Below are 19612 nucleotides of genomic sequence, written 5' to 3' on the forward strand. Positions count from 1 at the left end.
TTTTCTTTTGTTAAATGCTACATCAGGAACAAGGGGCATCACAAATTCAAATTCAATTTAAAACTTCAGTCCTTGAGGTGTTAAGCCTGAAAAAAAGTCCTTATGGTTTTTAAGTGCTAATTTATTAACATACATTAGGAAACCGAGCATGTGGCTGAAAGGATGCTATCCTTGGCTCCAGGCAAAGCTACTACATACTTTAATTTTATTAAAGGATTATGTAAATCCATTTTTAGACAAACATATCTCTCCAAGAACACTGTGCATAATAATACAAATATTCCACCCAATAGATACGTGTACATTAGAAGGGTGTTGATTAAACAGATTTCTATAATGCCACTTTAGATGTCAAGCAGATCCATGATTTTATAGAAACCAGTACAGTATTCTGAGTTTTACACCTTGGGAGCCCTGACACCTATGTCTTACAATAATAATCCTTAAAAAAATAAATTTGCACATTTCTGCTTATCACATACAGTACAAGCACAGCTCAAAAAAGTTATTTACTTCTACTATTTGTGTAATTCCTGCTTATCCTGGTGCACATCTGAAATATACATGCAATTTTCATCAGCAAATCTGAAAAGGCCTGAAAAGATTCAAATGGCAGTGAAGGGAAATCTAAACATACTGTACCTTATCAGTTTATGTTAGTTCTCCAAGTTTTGTTTGTAGGCATTTTGTGAACATGGTTAACGCCAGACATGCAATTTAATTTTTCTTTAATGCTATTTAAAGAAATTCCTGTTTAATAAAGAAATTAATTTGTTCAGTCCTTATGTCTTAACAAACTACGCTGGCTGCAGTCTGTTTGCAAACTAGACTGGTTCCTATAGCAACCAAGGTAGTCTTTAGTGTATCCTGATTCCATATCACCAAGTAGAAAGTGCAGCAGTGTAATATTGCTTTGAAAATCTTGTCTATTTCATAGAACTGGAATGCTGAAAAATTGCAGATTTTTTATTAAGTAAATAAGACTAGGTAAAAGGATGAATTGTAAAATTGAAAATTAAAAATGTGAAATTGAGAATTAAAGTATGTAAAAACGTATTTACTGGAACAGTAAAGTGCTGTACAAAGTTTTTCTGAAATCAGTATTATCCTCTGCTCCAAACTAGTTATGAAAATCATTTCCACTTCTAGAGTTTGTACATTTCCAGTGTCAGAAAGTAGATATGGTTATTGTAAATGAGGTCAAGCAATTACTGGCATCAGATGCAGTACATATCATATAACATGAAAATTGTACCTAAATCCATCACATCAAGTTAATGCTGTAAATTTAATGAGTTTTTGTTAGATCCAGCTTGGTGTAAGGAATTACAGTCTTACTCATCATCAGAAACATCCATTTACAAATTATTATTAAAAATACCATGCTTTGGAACTACACAAATGTAAATCAGGCCTGTTTTGTTGTGAAGCATCACTCACTATACAGAGAGAGGTGTTGAGATTTGATTGTTGATGTTGATAATGTACATAATACTATAAACTTTAAATTGCTCATCTTTTTTGTTTATTGTATCATTGGAATGTACACAAAAATGTGTTTCTGCAATATGCTTTAATAAAACACAAGCTAACTAGAGCCCACAGTAATGCTTCTCATAATCAAGACTGGCATTTGGGATTAGAGACAAGGCTTTAGGAACATGTTGTCTTCGAAGTAGATAAATGAAAATATAAACCTAAGATTAATTGAAATGGATAGACAGACTTGTAGAGCTGATATCCAGGTTTTATAGGTCCTCCTCGAATTATCGATTTCTGCAAGAGCTTGGAACAACTTTAAAGTTAAGTACATAACCACTCAGTGTTTTGCAGTCTCTGGAGATCTGGTCGTGATACATTGAATGCAGACCTTTTAAAATTAAGATCAAACATCTGTTCCATTAAAAAAAAAATTGTGGCTGGCCATCCCTACTTCAAGACAGACATACATACAGTCACATGCATTTGAAAAAACAATGATGTGGACAGAAGTGAACATTAGAGAAAAAAAATTCTACATAAATGATTCTTTGGGATAAATGAAAAAGTGCTGAATGTTTCACGGGTGTCTTCAGGTTGTAATAAACAAAACTGCTTCTGAAGCTAAGTTATGGTTTACTGCCATCTTGTGCAGCTTCAGTACAAATGCAGTGCCTTACAGCAGTGATTCTTTAAAGGGTTCCTCTTAAGTCATGATGGTGAACATATTAATCATATATCTATGCAGCTGGGATCACTGGACTGATTTAGGCAGTGATCAGAGACCATGCCAATGTTTTTTTCTGCTTCGCAGGACATAAGATGGCACCAACCTGTTAATACAGTCAAATATCTTTCTCCGTCTTCAAAAATGTTATTCACAAGTGAATTCAGTTTAGTAAATATTGTTAAACTATAATTGTTAAAGATATTTAAAAAAGGCATTCATGCTTGAAGTTTTAAATTAGATGAGATGTTCTATGTGCAAAACGTTCACACCTGGTAATGCATGATGTTCAAGTCAAGGCCAATATAAAAGGCAACAGAATACCACACAGGGATGAGACGCAATATGAATCAGATGAATCATCCTTCATCATGTCCATCAACATACAGGTACAAGCAAGTGCACATGTGGTGCTAACCTAAAGAACTATACAGCCCTGAATGCTTGGTTCAAACAGCACATATTTCTAGCAATTCTATAAATTTGTATTGTATGGACTGGGTGCATTCATTCTCTTAGAAGACAAGATCAATGCTAATTGCTATTTAATGGTACTAAGTGATTATTGTCACATCACGTTCCAGCATTTCTTTCTGGCCAGGAATGGCTAGGGGTAACACATGTGGTTGCCCAATGGTTTGATGAGCACAACATTGATTACCCATAGGTCATAGCCTTCTCAGTCACCAGATCTGAACAAAATCAAGCATTTATAGGACATTCTAGAGCAACATTTTTGAACAGCAGAATTCCAGATGCTGGTGACCTCTATGCCACATTGCATACAGCCTGTACAAACTGTGTGGTAACCCACCTCCCTATTAAAAAGGAACAGCAGCCCTACTTTTATATTTTGGATTTAAAAATAGTTGTCATTGATGAATCCATTTCAAACCATAACAGCCATAAAATGTACACAGTATTGTGTAAAACCTCTTATTTACATCATAAAATAGACAAAATGTCCAGGTATACAGAGCCATGTTCTGCAATTTAGAATGAGGCAACTGAACATCTGGTGAGGCGAAGCAGCCCTATTATATTATTAAAAAAACAGGCTTCTGAATATACATCTCTTAGATCAAAAGAAATATTAAGCTTGACTTTGAGACAGTTTTGATGGCAAATACAACTTACTTGTTAGCTCTACATGCAGATCATGTTGAAATTTCCGCGGTGAAATGTCTGCTGTACAACCTGTTCTTACTCGCCCATATATCACATTACATTAGTCATTACAGCGACTCTCACGCGTTGCAAACCCTTGTTCTCGCCACAAGGTGTATACTGTACATTACTTTCACAAAATTCATGATTTTGTGCTGAATTCTGAATTTGTAAAATTTCGATACCTTGTCAATTTATTTTGTTGCCGTTTTAATAACCAGTCTGAGAAATTGGGACTGAATTTCCCTTTAAGTGACTTTACATTGGTGTTTTCATTGGTGTGTCAACTTGATATAGCTCTAATGTTCAAAGAAATGTATAATTTGACAAACTTCTTTAATTCTCAGATTATATCTTTGGCGATGCTGAAGGGGTGCCAATGAATATGTCTGTGACTGTACTAGTGTAAAACAAACCTTACAGAATCCTGCAGGGATTCTTATAGAGCAGATATTTTCCCAATAATCTTTACCACACACTCCATTTCTGTTTTTTTTTAAAAACAACAAAATTAAGTAAAAAAAAAGCTTTGCAAAACATTTTTAGCAATTGTAGTCCCCATTTGACAGCTTTATTCTGCTGCTAGACAAAGCATCAGTCTTTCCTTCAGATATTCATTTTTATAAACCTCTGAAATTGCATTTTTTTTAATTTAGCAGAAAACAGAAGTGAAATTTACATTATATGTATTTGCTTTTTGCTTATAAATTATATATCAACAATAACACAAATGTGACAAAAGACTCTAAAACCCACTGCTCTATATTTGGCAATTCGGATGAGACGTAAAACCAAGGTCCTGACTCTCTGTGGTCATTAAAAATCCCAGGGCATTTCTTGAAAAGAGTAGGGGTGTAACCCCGGTGTCCTGGCCAAATTTTCCATTGGCCCTTACCAATCATGGCCTCGTAATAATTGACTACATTACTCTGCTCTCCTCCCTACAGATAGCTGATGTGTGGTGAGCGTTCTGGCGCACTATGGCTGCCGTCGCATCATCTAGGTGGATGCTGCACATTGGTGGTGGTGGAGGGGAGTCCCCATTACCTGTAAAGCGCTTTGAGCGGAGTGTCCAGAAAAGCGCTATATAAGTGTAAGCAATTATTATTATTAATTAATTAATTCAAATGTGTATGTAATGTTGTCCTATCATTTGCGTAAGGGCTTAAATATTCTATATGAAAGCTTTGCATAGGCAACTTAAATTAAATTATGATTAACTCCAATAAAATAGATAAAGGAAAGGAAAAAGATTTTCCTTTGTTAAATGCTACATCAGGAACAAGGGATGTCACAGAAAGCAAATGTATTAAGGGGCATCACAAACTCAAATTCAATTCAAAACTTCAGTCCTTGAGGTGTTAAGCCTGAAAAAAAGTCCTTATGGTTTTTAAGTGCTAATTTATTAACATACATTAGGAAACCAAGCATGTGGCTGAAAAGATGCTATCCTTGGCTCCGGGCAAAGCTACTACATTTAGGATGTGAATATTAAACAGGATTAGGACAAATACAGCTAGTGAATTAAAAAGAATTAATTGGAATCTGTTGCCAGGTTTAATGTTTTCTTCAGGCTGCAATGATGATGATGAAAAAATACTATTACAATACTGTGGAAAGCAAATTATCAAACCGTTATACGCTTAAAAAAATATCACCCCGTTTTTTCTTTTGTACACTTAGTCAGAAAGGTTTCTTTGCATGCAGAAAATGATCAGCATCCAATAAACCTTTACAGACCCCTGAATGTATGAAGTCAGACTTCTAGTACCTGTCTGGATGCATTAAAGGGGGCAGCCATGGAAGCCACACAAATGCATCGTCTTACCTTGTTTCAAGGAAAGAACTTAAAAAAACTCCTCTAGTTTTTTCCCTGCTGTTGTTAATTAATATTACTCAGAATACAGGCTATATAAAAATAAAACCTAAAAAACCCTCTGGTTTTATGCTGCTAAAAGTAAAGTGAATACTTCCATGAACGGACACTTAATCTTGACACACAGAAACAGCAAGCTTAAGCAGCAGTAATATTTTGCATGGTAGTGTATTACTGGAAGATAAGGTAATATTTTAATTTACAATTGAATATCTAAATAAAAATGTACAGTGTGCAAATCAAAGCTAAAAGATTCTATGTACATTCATTAATCACAAATGATAAATACAGAAAGTGGCTTGTTTTACTGACTTGTCATATCCATCATGGAGAACATGGAGAAATCCACGTAAAATTGTGAGCTGATATTTGAAGACAATGGCATAGAAGTAAGTTCCCAGTGAACTGGAAAGCAGCCTTGCAAAGCTCATCAGACAAAATATCAGTCATACAGAAAGGGCAAAAGGATCAAATGAAGGCAAAATTCCATAAGAGAGGAAGATTTTGAGCAACGCCTTAACAATAAAATGCAATCTACAGGCACAGTTCCTTGTTTTCACAATCTTAAATCAAATTATTGGAAAGCTTTCCGTTGACGATGCTTATTTAAAGTGGAAGTTACTTCAGCTCAGGGATCAGCTGAGACCAGCTAATGTTCCCCATGCCAAAATCTTCTTCCTCCAGCCCAGTAAAGCTGATGTCCACTAGAATCTTACTGAGACTGTCGTTCATGGTGTCCAGAACCAAACCCTCTGTGAGGGAGCGGTTGGTACCTAGGGTCTCCACTTGCAGCTCCCGGGAACACCGCCTCAGTTTGCCACTCTCAGGGACAGGGGAGCTGGAGTGAGGCTGGGCCAGAGACACAGGCGAGAGAGTGTTCAGTAGCTCTCGTGGGGAGTTGAAGAGAGGCAGCTCCTTGAATGGAGTACTGTTGAAGCTGAAGTGGGTCTGGTCCTCCTGCTGGGGGGTGAGGGTGACTCCACGAGGGGTGTGGATGGGGCTGAAGTCCAGTACGCCATGGCTTCCTTTATTGAGTGGCGTTGTTCTCCAAGGTTCCTGAGTGGTCAGTGGCTCTCCAACGACGGTCTTGCTGGGAGTGGAAGAGGCAGGCAGACCACCTTTGATTGGTGTTTTGAAGGTGTACTTCTTCACAGGGCTGTCCAGGTCAGGCTCTTGAGATTCATGGAAGGTGGAAAGGTCTGAGGCCAGCCCAGAGTCAAAGAAGCTGGTCTCTGGAAAGAGGATGACAGGTTCCTCTGAACCAGGCAATACTAGACGCTGCTTTCTCCTGGAGCTACTGGTCTCCTTTCTCTCTCTGGGTGGGCAGTCCAACTGGGCCTCTGGGGTCTGAGTGTCACTAATGCAGAGCTCTTTGTCCTTTCTTGGCTCCACCTGGGGAAGTGTGAAAACAGGGACACTGGAAAGATCAGGGGCCTGCAAAAGAGAGATTCTTTGAAAACAACATAATAGAAACAAATACAGACCAATGTTTAATTTCTATGAATCAAGAACGAATGGGCCAGAGAAAAAAAAAAACCCACTAAATTCTTTCAAATTGAGGTATCATGTTAGATATCAGAACTTGAACAGTCAGTACTGCTTATGTGATCTTCCACTTTATTCTTTCCAGTAAAAATGGAAAAAAAAGGTAGAAGATTTAACAGTTTCAGAAAAAAAAAACATTTTCATCCTATGAAATCAAAGTACTTGACACTTTAAGACTGATAACACTTTCTTTGGCAAATACCACTTTTGAAAGTATCATAAAACTAGACTGTTTACTATTGGATAACACAAAGAGATTCTTTTGGCACGCTTTCATCTTTCTTACTGGATAAGGGAGCAGCATCAGCTGATATTTACCTTGGGAGCAATGCGAACCTTCTTGCCACTTCTGTTGACAGATGTGGAGCTGCTATTCTCCATGGGAAGTGAAAGGGGAAGCTGTGGAGTTGCAGGCAGGATGAGTGGCGAGGTGAGTGGAAGTTGAATTGGTACTAGGTAGGAGTCTGTGCGAGGTAAAAGAGGCTTCATCTTTCTCTCTGTTTGGAGAAAAAGACATTTGTTTAAATCGGTTCATATGTGCTTGTAGTAAGAAGCCACAGACGTGTTCCACAACTATTCAGGTGTAACAGAATGGGGGAAAATGGGATGAAAACAGATGGGAAAAAGTCGGATGAAAACAGATGGGAAAAAGTATGATAAAAGAAAAAAACATTTAAATATATACACTTCAAAGCTTGTATCTCCGTGATAAATAGAGGTGAATTCACAAGAAGGTCTTAAAAGGAGCAACTGAAAATCGACTAAATTGATAGTAGTGGCATAGAACTGTATATCAAAAATCTATCATCATCTATAGGCATACTTAAAGGGAACGTTTACTCCCACATCAGAATTAAAGAAGATCGTCACATTGTGATTTTATTATATTTATTTACAACATTACTGGTTTAGAAATAATAATAGTGAGAGCACAGTTGAGTCTGGACTACATTCCCCAGATTTTCTGGGGGAATGAGCTCCTGCTCTCAGTCACCTGACCATCTACTGGAAGACAACTGGTCACTTGACTGTTTAAAAACCAGGAAGCAGAGGCTTCTTGTATCAATTAGCTGGAATGATGTCAGGACAGAAGACAGTTCTCTTGCGTACTCCACTTACCAGAGAGAGGACTAACTGAAGACTGGAATATTTAGTGAGATTTTGTTAAATTGAACCACATGTTTTGGGTTTTTTGGAAAATTTGTGAAAAGTCTCAGTGGACACAAAAGTTTTGTTGATTTTTTGTTTTAAAGGTGCTCACCAGTTTTCTTAGCCGCCTGGTATGATAGTTCTGAACTTTATGGAGAAGTTTAGCCAGGAGCTCAAAAAAGGAGCTTTGTCCTTTTTGTTTGTGGTATATTTGGATTCCCCTCAATATAGATAAAGGAGCACGGATGTGTACATGAGTCAGTTGTCCTGGACCCACCTATTTTAAAGATCCTTGAGCATATTGTAACAGGGATTGTCACATGATTTACCCCACGGTGGCCTTCCACTCACTGTCTGCTAGGGGCTGACATATTACACACGTTTTGGAATAAGTAACTTTTGAAAATACATGTATACATTTAATAGAAGGGGAAAATCCCCACCAGGAAAGAGATGAAAAAATAAACTAGAACTCTAAGAGAAGTCAGAACAATCTAATGGGATGACTGAGCACACATTATGGTTGAATTGTCTATGCAGATTAACTGCTCCCACAGTTTTTACCCCCTGCCAATTTTTTTATCTAACTTGCAGGCTTCAATCAAATATTAACTGAACTGTACAAACGCCATGCAATTTTCAGATGTGTTATGCTGCATGCAAAGCTAAGTACATAGTTATGATGTTGCTGTTTAGGGGTAACTAGTGTTACAGAGAATCATGTATTTAGTTTGTTGTTTAATTTGATTGTGGCTGCTAGGAGACAAAGTTCTACATGTAGAAAAGAGCCAGAAAAAAACCTGTACTATAAGTTATGAAAAAAGAGATTTAAAATCAGATCATTGTTTTATGTCAAAAAGCATATTATTTTGTTCTGTTTTAATATAAAAAGGTGAGAAAATACAAGATCACATTCTTCTGGATAGTCCCCTTTTTGCATTTGTTTTGAACAAGGGTCTGAGGATAGTTATGATTATGGATAAATGTACTGTATCACCTATCACAAATTATCAATTAAATACTGATATTAATTAATTGCACCATTCTTAAGTACAAAATTCTTTGTAATTCTGGAAATCAAATCAATGCACCCTTTAACCTACCCTTAGATCCCTTACAAACTAAATGGGTTAGATTAAAAAAAACCTTAAAGGACACATTCAGTAAAACAAATACAGTGAGGATCTCGAAGTTCAAATTTAACATTCGCAAATTAATTTATTCACCATCTGATCTTGCTTATAGGGTCTTGGATGGAAACAGAGCAAAGCGGGATGAAACCATAAATGAAGGTTAAGTGATTATTACACTATTCAAGTTATTGAGTGAGCCTCTTCCTGCACCCTGTACAAATACCAGCTAGCCAGAATTAGCATTTCAATTAAATTTCAATTGCTACAGTACATCCCTAACACCACCCATCACTTTCACGTTGTACACATACACATCTTCAATACTCAAAAGTCACAGGATCTCGCCCTTAGATTTTTTAATAATAGACATTCCAGCGCTAAGAGCACCGTTCGAACACCTCCATAAATGTTTTTGCTTATTGGGAACAGACGTGAGATTTCAGCATAATCCCAATTGAAGAGGTTCTCAAACTATTGTTTGCTAACCTAGACAATGTTTTCTGCCTTTGACAGCCTCACTACCCCCATCCCCTGAATGAGTCCTTTCTAGTTTGTCTAGTTTCTAGTATAAAAGAATAGTCTGGGTGTGGATATTGGTGTTTTTAACTGGTTTCTTAGCATTTGTTTACATTTCCAGAGAAGGTCAGTTCCAGCATGGTAAGAAAAATATTAACCTGATTTGTGAATCTAAACTACAAGAAGGGTTTTAAATGGACTATCCAAGACAATGTTTAATCATTTCACTTCTGTAGAAGGTTTGTTCTCTTTTAGCTTTAGGTTACGGATCTATCTTCTGAAATCTTGTCTATCTTTTGGATTTCTTGCTCCCAAGGCACCAGGTCAGTTCTCAAACAAAAGTTTGCCTCATCTTTTTATACAACACGGCTCGACAGAAGACAGCTGTACCCAATCAACCTGGAGCGAACAAAAAATTGGCTCCCGATAGTCCTATATCTCCCTGGGACTTGATTGTTGCAGCCAAAAACTACAAAGTGTTGCTATGGCAAGGTTGCTTTCCACACCCTTGCCTCATATTGCATCCCACATGCCGTTTCTTAGCTTCAGTATTGTGTGTATATGCAATAAATGTAGTCTGTAGAATGTAATTTATCATATGTTTGGCTTTCAACCCTTCTGTCCCCCATTGAATAAATGTTTTCAAATTGATGTACAAATACCTATACTTATAACCAGAACTTTTAAAGCCAGACCAAAGGATGAGGGTTGGACATAAGACTATAAGAAAGACATATTTCTCAAAGACGCAACTCTCATTTAATGTATCAGGTATACCGACACCTATTTTCCCTTCCTGCATATAGATCGTGCCTTGCAAAACTATCTATAGCCTTGCACTTTTGTTGCTTTAAAGTTTGCAGTCATGATTTTATAGAAGCAAAAAGGTACACTACCTATTCCAAGTGTTCAAAGCAAAAAATTAAAAAAGTTAACACGCATATATGCAAGACAAAATAAAATAAAAAGGTCATGACTGCATTCAAAACCTCTGCTGTGGTAAATTTTGTGCCCTTAAATTAAGTGCACAAAATTTCTATAACAAACCATTCAATAGATAGGTCGAGGTAAAAAGGGGTGATTAAGCCTGTTGAAGGTCAACTTTGTAAAAATCTTGTGAGGAAAAACAAAAAAGAATCAATATGCTCTGCTTGTCAATATAACATCTATGTGGCTTTGTCTTTGATATGTCAGAACAACAGCTTGTGGATTTGCCAGCACGAAGCCAATATCTCTTTAATTATGAATCCAGGTTTTTTGTAGATCACCATTACAAACCTCAATGAGCATGGCTTAGATGTGCAGGATAAAACAATTGTTGTATACAACAGATCAATCAATAGGGAGTTCCAGATGTGATTATCTGGCAGGAGTGTCTAATCACCTGAGAACTCCACTTGTACTGATTTGATGGCAATCTGACTGTACAGCACTGAACTGATCGTGTCCTGGGACATAATCACAAACAGATTTCCAAAATATGTTCCTGCTATCAATTTAAAAAGGTTTGAGATATAAAAATTCTGAAAATACTCTAAACACTTTCTGCTGCCTGAGTAGTGAGATCTACATGCACACTGCAGGGATTAAAAGGATAAATAAACAAATCAGTTAATCCCAAAACTATACATATAAGATTAAATCCCATGTGAGATAAAAGTACCTCAGTGGTTAAACTGTGTGCAAACCTTATCACTCTTTAGCAGTGAAAACTAAGTAAAAGACATATCAAGTTTTAATTTCAATCTTTCATTTAAATATGAGTGATTTCTAGCAATAACAAATGTTTAAAGAAATGATAATAAAATATTTAGAGTATAACATTCTGATAGCCTTTTTTAAAGCGTTCTGTTTAACAACTGTCAGCAACAGAGTACATATTGACAAAGCAGCAGTGATCACAGGAGCCTGCTCGCTCTGTTTCCCCATGGAATACAGGGAAACCCACGGAATAGCAACAGGCAATAATGATTAGACTACTGCACTCATAATCACAGGGACATGTGGGGTTCACAACTCAAAGCATACATGCGCAAGAGTATTTATCCCAATATATATGTTTCCAGTTAACCTCCATGAACGTGGATCCCAATCACACATATACTCTCCGTCCACTGAAAGCAAAAGATCTAGATACTTTGAGCCACTGAAGCATACTTACCTGAACCACTAGGGGCTTTGGAAGGTTTGGGGGCTTGGACCTTTTTAGGCTCAGCTACAACAGGCCTCTGATTCTAGGATAGGAAAAAGATTTGTCAAACATTGAATTAAATTGACAAACCCTGCTCCTTGCTTGCACTTCCTGTCTTTTCCCTGCAGCTGCTTTCATGTTAACTCCTTTTAAAGAAAAACAGGTTTCTTAGTCTCAGTGATCAGACTAATCTTGGACCACAGTATTTTAGATGCTCGGGAACTGGTATAAAGACAGAGATGCCTCCTTTACCTGATTGCACTGGAGCTATCATAAAACCATACCAAAAAAAACAAATGAAAGTGATTTTTTAAATATTAAACAGTCTTACTTGTTCCTCACAGACTTGCACAGTCTGTACTGGGGAGGGTGCAGCTGGCTCCACCACTGGCTGAAGGGGTTTATGATAAAAATAAAAAAAACACATGAAGTAGTTGAAACACAAATGGAATTTGGAAAGAAAGTTTATATTTCTGAAAGAATAGATTTCAGAGATATAAAAGTGTATACGCATAAGAAGAAGTAAACCTCACATCTTGAAGAACCAACTCAGAGATTCTTCTAGAATAAGCACAGGGCAGGAACTACTGGATGAGCAAGATGAACCAAATATTTCATTTGTAACCTCTTATGTTTTTGTCAATGAATCAGTATCACTTTCATAAGAGATGAGATGTACCTAGCAAGATGTGTACAATGTAACAGTGCAGGGGGGAAAGCAAACAGTTTTTATTTCTTCTTGAAGTAACATGCTTTTTCTTTTGGTTGAGCATTTAATATAAATGTAATTTGTGTGGTGCCCTCTAACACAAAGCATTTACACAAATTCAAGATGAGGTAAATGTATAGCAGAACTATATAAAGTGTAGTATAAATATAAAAAATAACACTTTTTGTCTGTGCCATGAGGAAACACAAAGCAATGCAAAGCAATACACTAGTATTACACTTGTAAAATGCAACTGGGAATATCTAATCCTGTCCTTAACACAGGATGCAGCAGCAATTAGAAGGTGGAGGAAAAACAATAATGGTTACAATAAAAAAGGGAAATTAGAATAAAATGTACAATGTTATAACAGCAACACAAACTTGTAAACATTTTTAAACTATTTGGTTCAGACCATGGATGTCTTGCACAGAAACATCCATTATCGCCCTCCTGGTGAATGCGCTCTGGGAGAAAGCAGCCCTATCAGCAGGTATGACTGTCCTCCAGAGACAGGCTCCAACCCCAGGATGTACACTGATGAAATGTGGTCTCCAAAGCGGTGCTAAGAAAAAGTAGCTATCAAGTGCAAGGGGGCACAGGTTTAAAATACACACTGATACCCAGGAGATGTACCCAAAAGGCATAAAGGCTTACATGATACACAGAAGATTATGGAAGGCAGGTATAGGTGTAAGGAGTGCACAGAAAGCATGTACACCAGGCAAAAGCACAGTACAGTATGTCTAGCAATTGCATTGGTATAGCCACTGTGGGAAGAGGTACATGTCTAATATGTTCTGCATACAGTACATACCCTCGAGAGCAGAAAGACAGTAGAAACTTTAAGACACTAGAAATGTCCCATCTGCAAGGCATATGGAACTGAAATTTGTGGAAAATAGCATGGCTATATCATCAGAGAGACAATGGGGCATTTTATGCACTGCATACTCAGTGTACACTGCAGAATTGATATACAAGCTCAGCATACCTGAGCCCTCTGTGCTAAATCCCATTTTAAAATGGCAACTTTACAATTTTTTTTAATTTTGTTAGTAGCTACCAATGGGGTGGATGAACTGAACCATAATGCAGAGAGAACCCTAAGAATACCAACCTTATACACCTGTTCCAAGGTTAGGCAGCGATTTGCCTCTGGTCGGATGGTCCAGTAGGAGATTCTGCCATCTGGAGAAGTCTCTCGTGTGAACATGTCATGAAGAGAAAGATTGTGGCGGATAGAATTCTATCAGAATATAAAAGAAGACAAAGTCAAATACCATGAAAATAACAATGTACATTTTTTTAAACAATATGTATAGTATATCTGGATGACTATAGTATATCTTCATATCTGTAGTATATCTTTTTCCAACAACCAGAAAAGGATTTATATGACAGTAGGTTTTTCAGTCATGTTCTATTTTAAGCTATTAGTCTCTACTGGATTTAAAAAAAACTCCAATTTGTTTCTTCCAAAAATCATTTGGGGTTAGTAAAAGCAATGTAAATACTGTACCTTTTGCCTTTGATAATCTCAACAATACTATTATTTAGAGCTCAAAAATCTTATTATAATAGTCTTAAAATATAGATATTAATTTAAATTATATCATGCATCAGCATCAAACCTTAAATTTCAAATAAAAAATGACTATAGCACGTCTTCATGACTTTGCCAGGGGTGAAACATGCTCTCTTTTACTGTGAATGGAGGCATTCATTTCATTTACAATAATTTGGAATAACCAGCTTTTTGTATTATATATAACTCAACCAGTTTGGAACTACCAATTGATTTCAGATAATACTTTCTTAATAAAGGTACACAGCCAGGTTCCTCTAACACACCTGTTATGATTTCTCATGTTTCCATACATTGTAGAATTTGACAGCACTGCTAGAGTTGAATCTGTTACTGATACCACTGCAAACCTACAGCTGCCACATGAGCAAATGCTGACTAACTAATCACACCCTGCACTGGCATCACCCTGCCAAATCTGCCATGCCAGTTAGAAATGGTTAGTGCCTGAACTGTGTTGTGAAAATTGTTCCAACAATTACTTGTTCAACTCCCCTCCCCCCATTTCAGTCAAATTACAAGTTATTTTGAGGGCGCAATTACGAACACCAAACTTTGTACTCAGCACAACACTTCATTAGAAAGCAGAACTGCTGAATCTGCAAACCTGCTCATGCAACAGAATTTGTATTTACCTTCCAGCCTGGCTTGGCGACATATCTGAAATAAGGAAAATGGACCTCAATCCATGTGTAGATTTCTTTCAGGGTCATCTGCTTGCTTTTTGTGCTGTTAATCGCAAACTGGATCATAGCCATGTAAGAGTAAGGAGGTCGCTCAAAGAAGGGGTCCTTAACAGGAGAATGTTCCTCCTTACTCTCTTTCACTGCCTACATGAGAGAAGCAAAAACTTAATGAATGAAGTTTCTATAAAAAACCTGACATTATTACCTCACTAAACAGTACATTGCATGCTTTCACAGAGAAGTTCTCTATTTGGTAAAGGCTAGGGAATTCTGTGAAAGATGGTTTAGCACTACAAATGTGAACAGCAGTGTGGGAAAATAGATTGCTTGAATACATTTTCTTCATTATTATGCAACAGTGTGGATATTTGAGCGTGAATAGAATATCATTTGAGTATCATATGTAACTCCTTAGCATATTCACGTAACTGCCCATGTCCCGTAAACTGCCCAATCAGAAATAAGCAAAATTACCTACTAGTTAATTCGCTTCCAGAGCTAATTACAATTGAAACATTGATCCACAGCATCTGTTGAACTAGACATTCTAAAATGTCTATTTACATAAGATGATACTAAACGATTTTCTCTTAAGATGCAAAATTCTGTCCCTTTGGTTCACTCTTTTCAATACAAAGTTAGCCTTCTTATCCAGCAAACATTGTCTAAAGACTATATCTAAACATCTTTGCGAAGAAGACTTTAGCCAGTTTATCTTCAGTGATACCTCAGTGAGACAAGCAGCATTAGTGATGTCTCTTGTGATGTCAATTCCAACAGCATTGTGGACAGGAACTGCCCGCTGAGTCACACACTTAGAAGTATTGACATCCACTGGCCTTGGCAGAATGTTTGAACCAAGTGTCAACCAATACCTTCTAGTTATTCAAGTTTATTGAACACTGTTCAGTAAATAAAACTGAACCATAGCACAGTGGATGAAAGGTGTTAGTTATAGTAGAACAATCACCTGGGACATTTGTGAATCTTGATTCTCCTTGCTTGACTGTTCATTAACATCACAAGGTGTTAAGCCATCACTACTCATTCCACCCAGCCAATGGATATTAGTGAGGCTTTCATCAAGCGGGGAGCAGTCTGATTCCTTATTCACTGGAAAAAAGAGAAACAATACATTTGAAGCAATTCCAATTTTTAGAAACCCTTTGAAGAGAATTTTCTCTTTAAGTAGCTCAAGTAGGTAGCTGTGACAGCATGCATAGGCTGCAAAGGACCAAGTAAGGGGAATAACAATGCTGAAAGGAAAAGAGACATTTTGGCTCTGAAGCCTTCTTCAGGTGTGGAGTTGTGGGATCTGATGAGGTTAGTTATAAAAGGAAGATAATGCGGAGCTGTTAGCCATACAAATTCCTTTGTTTCTTTGATTCAGAAAGAGCTAGCTGTTGTTTGAGGGAGAAAATGGCTGAAAGCATTAGTTGTTTTGAAAATTGTTGAAGAAGTCTCTGAATGTTACTCTGGGTGGTGTCCAAGTCAAAGGAAAAGGTGTTAAATTTCAGACTAAATCCTTCAGGAATGATATTATAAAACCAAAATCTCTAGAGGAAAAGGAGATAGTTTGAAAGCCTTCTTGGAAGAGATCTCTGTGAAGAGACAGAATGCCAGTTTAGTGAAAGAACGGCACAAGTAGCCCAGGGAGGAGAAGGAATTATAAAAGAGATCTAGAAAACAGTGTAGCGGAAGGCATAGTGGGTAGTGGCGGAAATGGGTTGAAGAAGTTCATGTAGTTAGCTGCGTCAGCAGGTGTGGGCTGCAAAGGAAAAGATTTATTCCTTAATTCCGTCACCAGAAGAAGGCTCCACAGCCAAAACCTTTTTCTTTTCAGCATGGAATAAACCTTTACCTGTTCTCTTTAAGTTTCCCTAGTTTGAGAGCATGGTGAAAGCAATATATTTAAAGTGAACCGGTTTAATATGGCAATAAATGAAGTTTCCCAGACCAATAAATCCATTAGAAAAAAAAACAGTTTTGATTTAATATTGATTTTCAACATTACATGTATATAATGACTAACTCAATTCCACAAAATTACCTTCAAACAGTAACCGGCACTTATTTTATTTAACCCTACAACTTGGCAATTTTTTCTCCTGCCCGAGAAAGAAATCCCAATCACAGAACAGCTGCTGCTGTAGAAAAGAAACATGCTGACTGACAGCTTGCACCAAGAAATACTTACTAGGTTTTATTTCTGTTAGAGGCATGATTGATGTGGACTGATTTTTCTCATCCCCCTGATGCTCTTTAATCACCTCTAGCTGCCCACACGGACCTAGGGGGACTGGGGAAATCCCATCTCCCTCAGGAGCAACAATACGGCTTTGTTTGGAGGATACAGGCCCATCCTCTATTCCACCTCCACTGCTCAGCAGGATGAATTTATTGGGCCCTTGTGCACCACATTCCTTCCCTTTGGCAGTGAGGGCCCCTATGACACTCTGAAGATTGGCTGTTTTTGGAATCACTACCACTTGTGTGTTGGGCAAGGAGGGGTGATCCATGATCCGGATTCCGGCAGGGAACTGCTGTCCACTGCAGGCGTCTGACTTCTGCTTTGCTCCATCAGGCTCATCCTTGCCAACCTCTTCCTCCTTCTTAGAGAGGGCAAGCTTCCTCCTTTTAAGGATTAAGGGCCTCCTTGGGCTCTCTTTCATCCTGATCAGGCAGTATTGATGTTGAAAATCTCTCTGCAAAATTTATTTTTCTGAAAAAATAAAAAAGGCATTTAGCACAGCCAATTAAATAGGCTTCCAATCAGACAAAATCTTTAGATATGGAGTTTTTTTCACTTCTAAAATCCTAATCCTGAGAAAGAATAAAGATGTCAAAATCAAGATCATATTTAACTTTATTATATCTGGAATACAATCATATGCAATTAGTGCGATAAATGTAGATTGCAAAAATACAAACACACAATGAGGAGCTCCATGAAGCTGTCCCCTCTAAGAACAGCACAATGACTTTAATTTGTGCACGGAACTTCATGGAAGTGTCAAATAATTCGCAATCCCATAATCCCACAGCGATTTACCTACTCGTAAAACACGGCGCAGGATAAATTAAATGAACGACTTAATATTCAATCATCATAATCAGATATTAATCAAATAATCATTCTCACTAAATAAAAGGGAGTGCATATCAAAAGTAAGAAAATGCAATATTTAAAAATTAATCCTAACAATTTACGATCACAGTGTTAAACAATGCATCTGGTATTTAAATTCTATTTGGTGAGAACAACAAAATGACTTGAACAAGTAACTTTCAAAAAGAACAATTTAAGACTAGGCTACCTGTCTCCACTGTCGGTACTATATCTGAAAAGCTGCTGCGCACTGGGTATATTTCCTGTTCTATTGGTCTGAGACGTTGCTTATCTTTGTCTTTCGGTGCGCTTTAAGCAAAAGGCATCATTACTTGGACAAGAACTTCCAGGAGAGCACAGATCAGTCCAACCGAACGATGCTAATTAAACGAAAACAACCTCGATTGATTTAGTCACAGGACACGTTCAAATTGAAATCAACAAGCGACTTTTAGTAACGATTGAAATTCTGTTTCAAATGTCACCTCTCTTGTGACGTGCAGTCTTCTGGAACAGAAAAGCCGTTAAACTGATTTTGGGACTGCGTTTCCTTATTATGTACAAAAATATCGGGTGCCGATTAAATATCTGGACGTATTAATTCTTAAAATAGTAGATATTTTTGTTTAGATTACAGCCGGATTCTATTTATGGACATCACAAATTGTCCTAAAGAAGTTACAATTCAAAATGCCTTCGGACTCCCCTACTGCAAGTCCTCGATAAAAACGGCAGTAATGTTGCAGGGTCTGACGCGCACAGGAAACGTGAACGAAATTCTCATGTTTTGCTTTAAAAATATTGTATATTACATCGCAATAATACATATACAGAGGTGTGGCTACCCATCATTCAGTGGTCGAGAGGTTTACAACCGTCATGTCTCCGCTTTACCCAGTTTGCTGTACTTTCTAGGACAACGAACCACCTTAACAAACCCTGAGTTGAGAGCAGGATACTTTAAAAACATAAGACTTGTGACAAGCTAGAGAAAGCCATCTGCTTGAGATACTTATATAATTAGTTCGTTTTATTGCTTGAATTGGAGTTAATTGATCCCGGGATCTCGTGAAGCGGTTTCTTGAACGAAGCTAGTGTATCACCTTCAACATAATGGCTTGTTACAGACCCACACAACACGTTTGTGTAAAAAGTGCTTCCTGTTCTACTTCCCCTTAGCTTCACTTGTGTCCTCTAGTTTGTGTTTCTCAATTGATTCAGTAATTGTTTACTACTTGTTTGTGCAACGGAAAAAAAGTTAAAATACCCTACTTTACACTATTTGTGGCTTTCATTTGTAACCTTTATTTGTTCTTAAGACGCGTACGCGCTCATCACATTATAGTAGACAGTTTCTTTTTCAGAAAACACAGACGAATGTGATGTTAACTTTCAGGATCTTTTTCAGTGTGATTTTTTCCCCAAAACATAATTTCTATATGTATATTATCTGTTACGCTGAGCAATGTGTGACCTCCATATTATTTTATAACAAAGCGTTACGAGTTACACAATGACTTAAAGCTTACCTTCATATTAGAAGACTGTTCTTTTTGAAGTTATGATTCCAGCGCCGAAACGCAACAATTCCTTTGTAGACTGATTAAATAGTTATTATTTCCAACACGTTTCTACGCAACCATTTTAAAAAATATCGAGCCTGAATTTTTTCTAATTCAGACACAGTAGGATTTTGAATTTTGGCGCTGGTACGTTCGTTCCGGTCATGTGATCTGA

General features: G+C 37.3%; 1 protein-coding gene across 4 annotated transcripts; it reads right to left on the bottom strand.

Annotated features, from left to right (window-relative positions):
- Window positions 1-5424: 5424 nt before the first annotated feature.
- foxm1 (forkhead box M1) lies at window positions 5425-19564 on the bottom strand. 4 transcript variants are annotated; one of them, XM_015353100.2, is made up of 9 exons: window positions 19405-19564; window positions 16964-17488; window positions 15737-15879; window positions 14716-14910; window positions 13613-13741; window positions 12115-12174; window positions 11754-11826; window positions 7113-7291; window positions 5425-6641 (listed from the first exon to the last, which is right to left on the bottom strand). In XM_015353100.2, the coding sequence occupies exons 2-9, from the start codon at window positions 17436-17438 to the stop codon at window positions 5868-5870; spliced, it is 2028 nt and encodes a 675-aa protein (XP_015208586.2). In that variant the 5' UTR covers window positions 17439-17488; window positions 19405-19564; the 3' UTR covers window positions 5425-5867. The 4 variants fall into 4 exon arrangements, with proteins under 4 accessions (XP_015208586.2, XP_015208584.2, XP_015208585.2 ...); XM_015353098.2 differs by having other exon boundaries at window positions 5425-6683; window positions 19405-19563; XM_015353099.2 differs by lacking the exon at window positions 19405-19564 and adding an exon at window positions 18084-18359 and having other exon boundaries at window positions 5425-6683.
- Window positions 19565-19612: the final 48 nt, after the last annotated feature.

The sequence above is a fragment of the Lepisosteus oculatus genome, chromosome 7, assembly GCF_040954835.1.
Source record: "Lepisosteus oculatus isolate fLepOcu1 chromosome 7, fLepOcu1.hap2, whole genome shotgun sequence".
Lineage (NCBI taxonomy): Eukaryota > Metazoa > Chordata > Actinopteri > Semionotiformes > Lepisosteidae > Lepisosteus > Lepisosteus oculatus.

Excerpts from the sequence above, each read along its gene's own strand:
- foxm1 (XM_015353098.2), bottom strand. The coding sequence starts at position 17,438 with ATGAAAGAGAGCCCAAGGAGGCCCTTAATCCTTAAAAGGAGGAAGCTT. Across the intron at positions 14,911-15,736 it reads AAGATTCACAAATGTCCCAG|GCAGTGAAAGAGAGTAAGGA; the intron begins GTGATTGTTCTA and ends TCTCTCATGTAG. Across the intron at positions 13,742-14,715 it reads TCGCCAAGCCAGGCTGGAAG|AATTCTATCCGCCACAATCT; the intron begins GTAAATACAAAT and ends ATATTCTGATAG.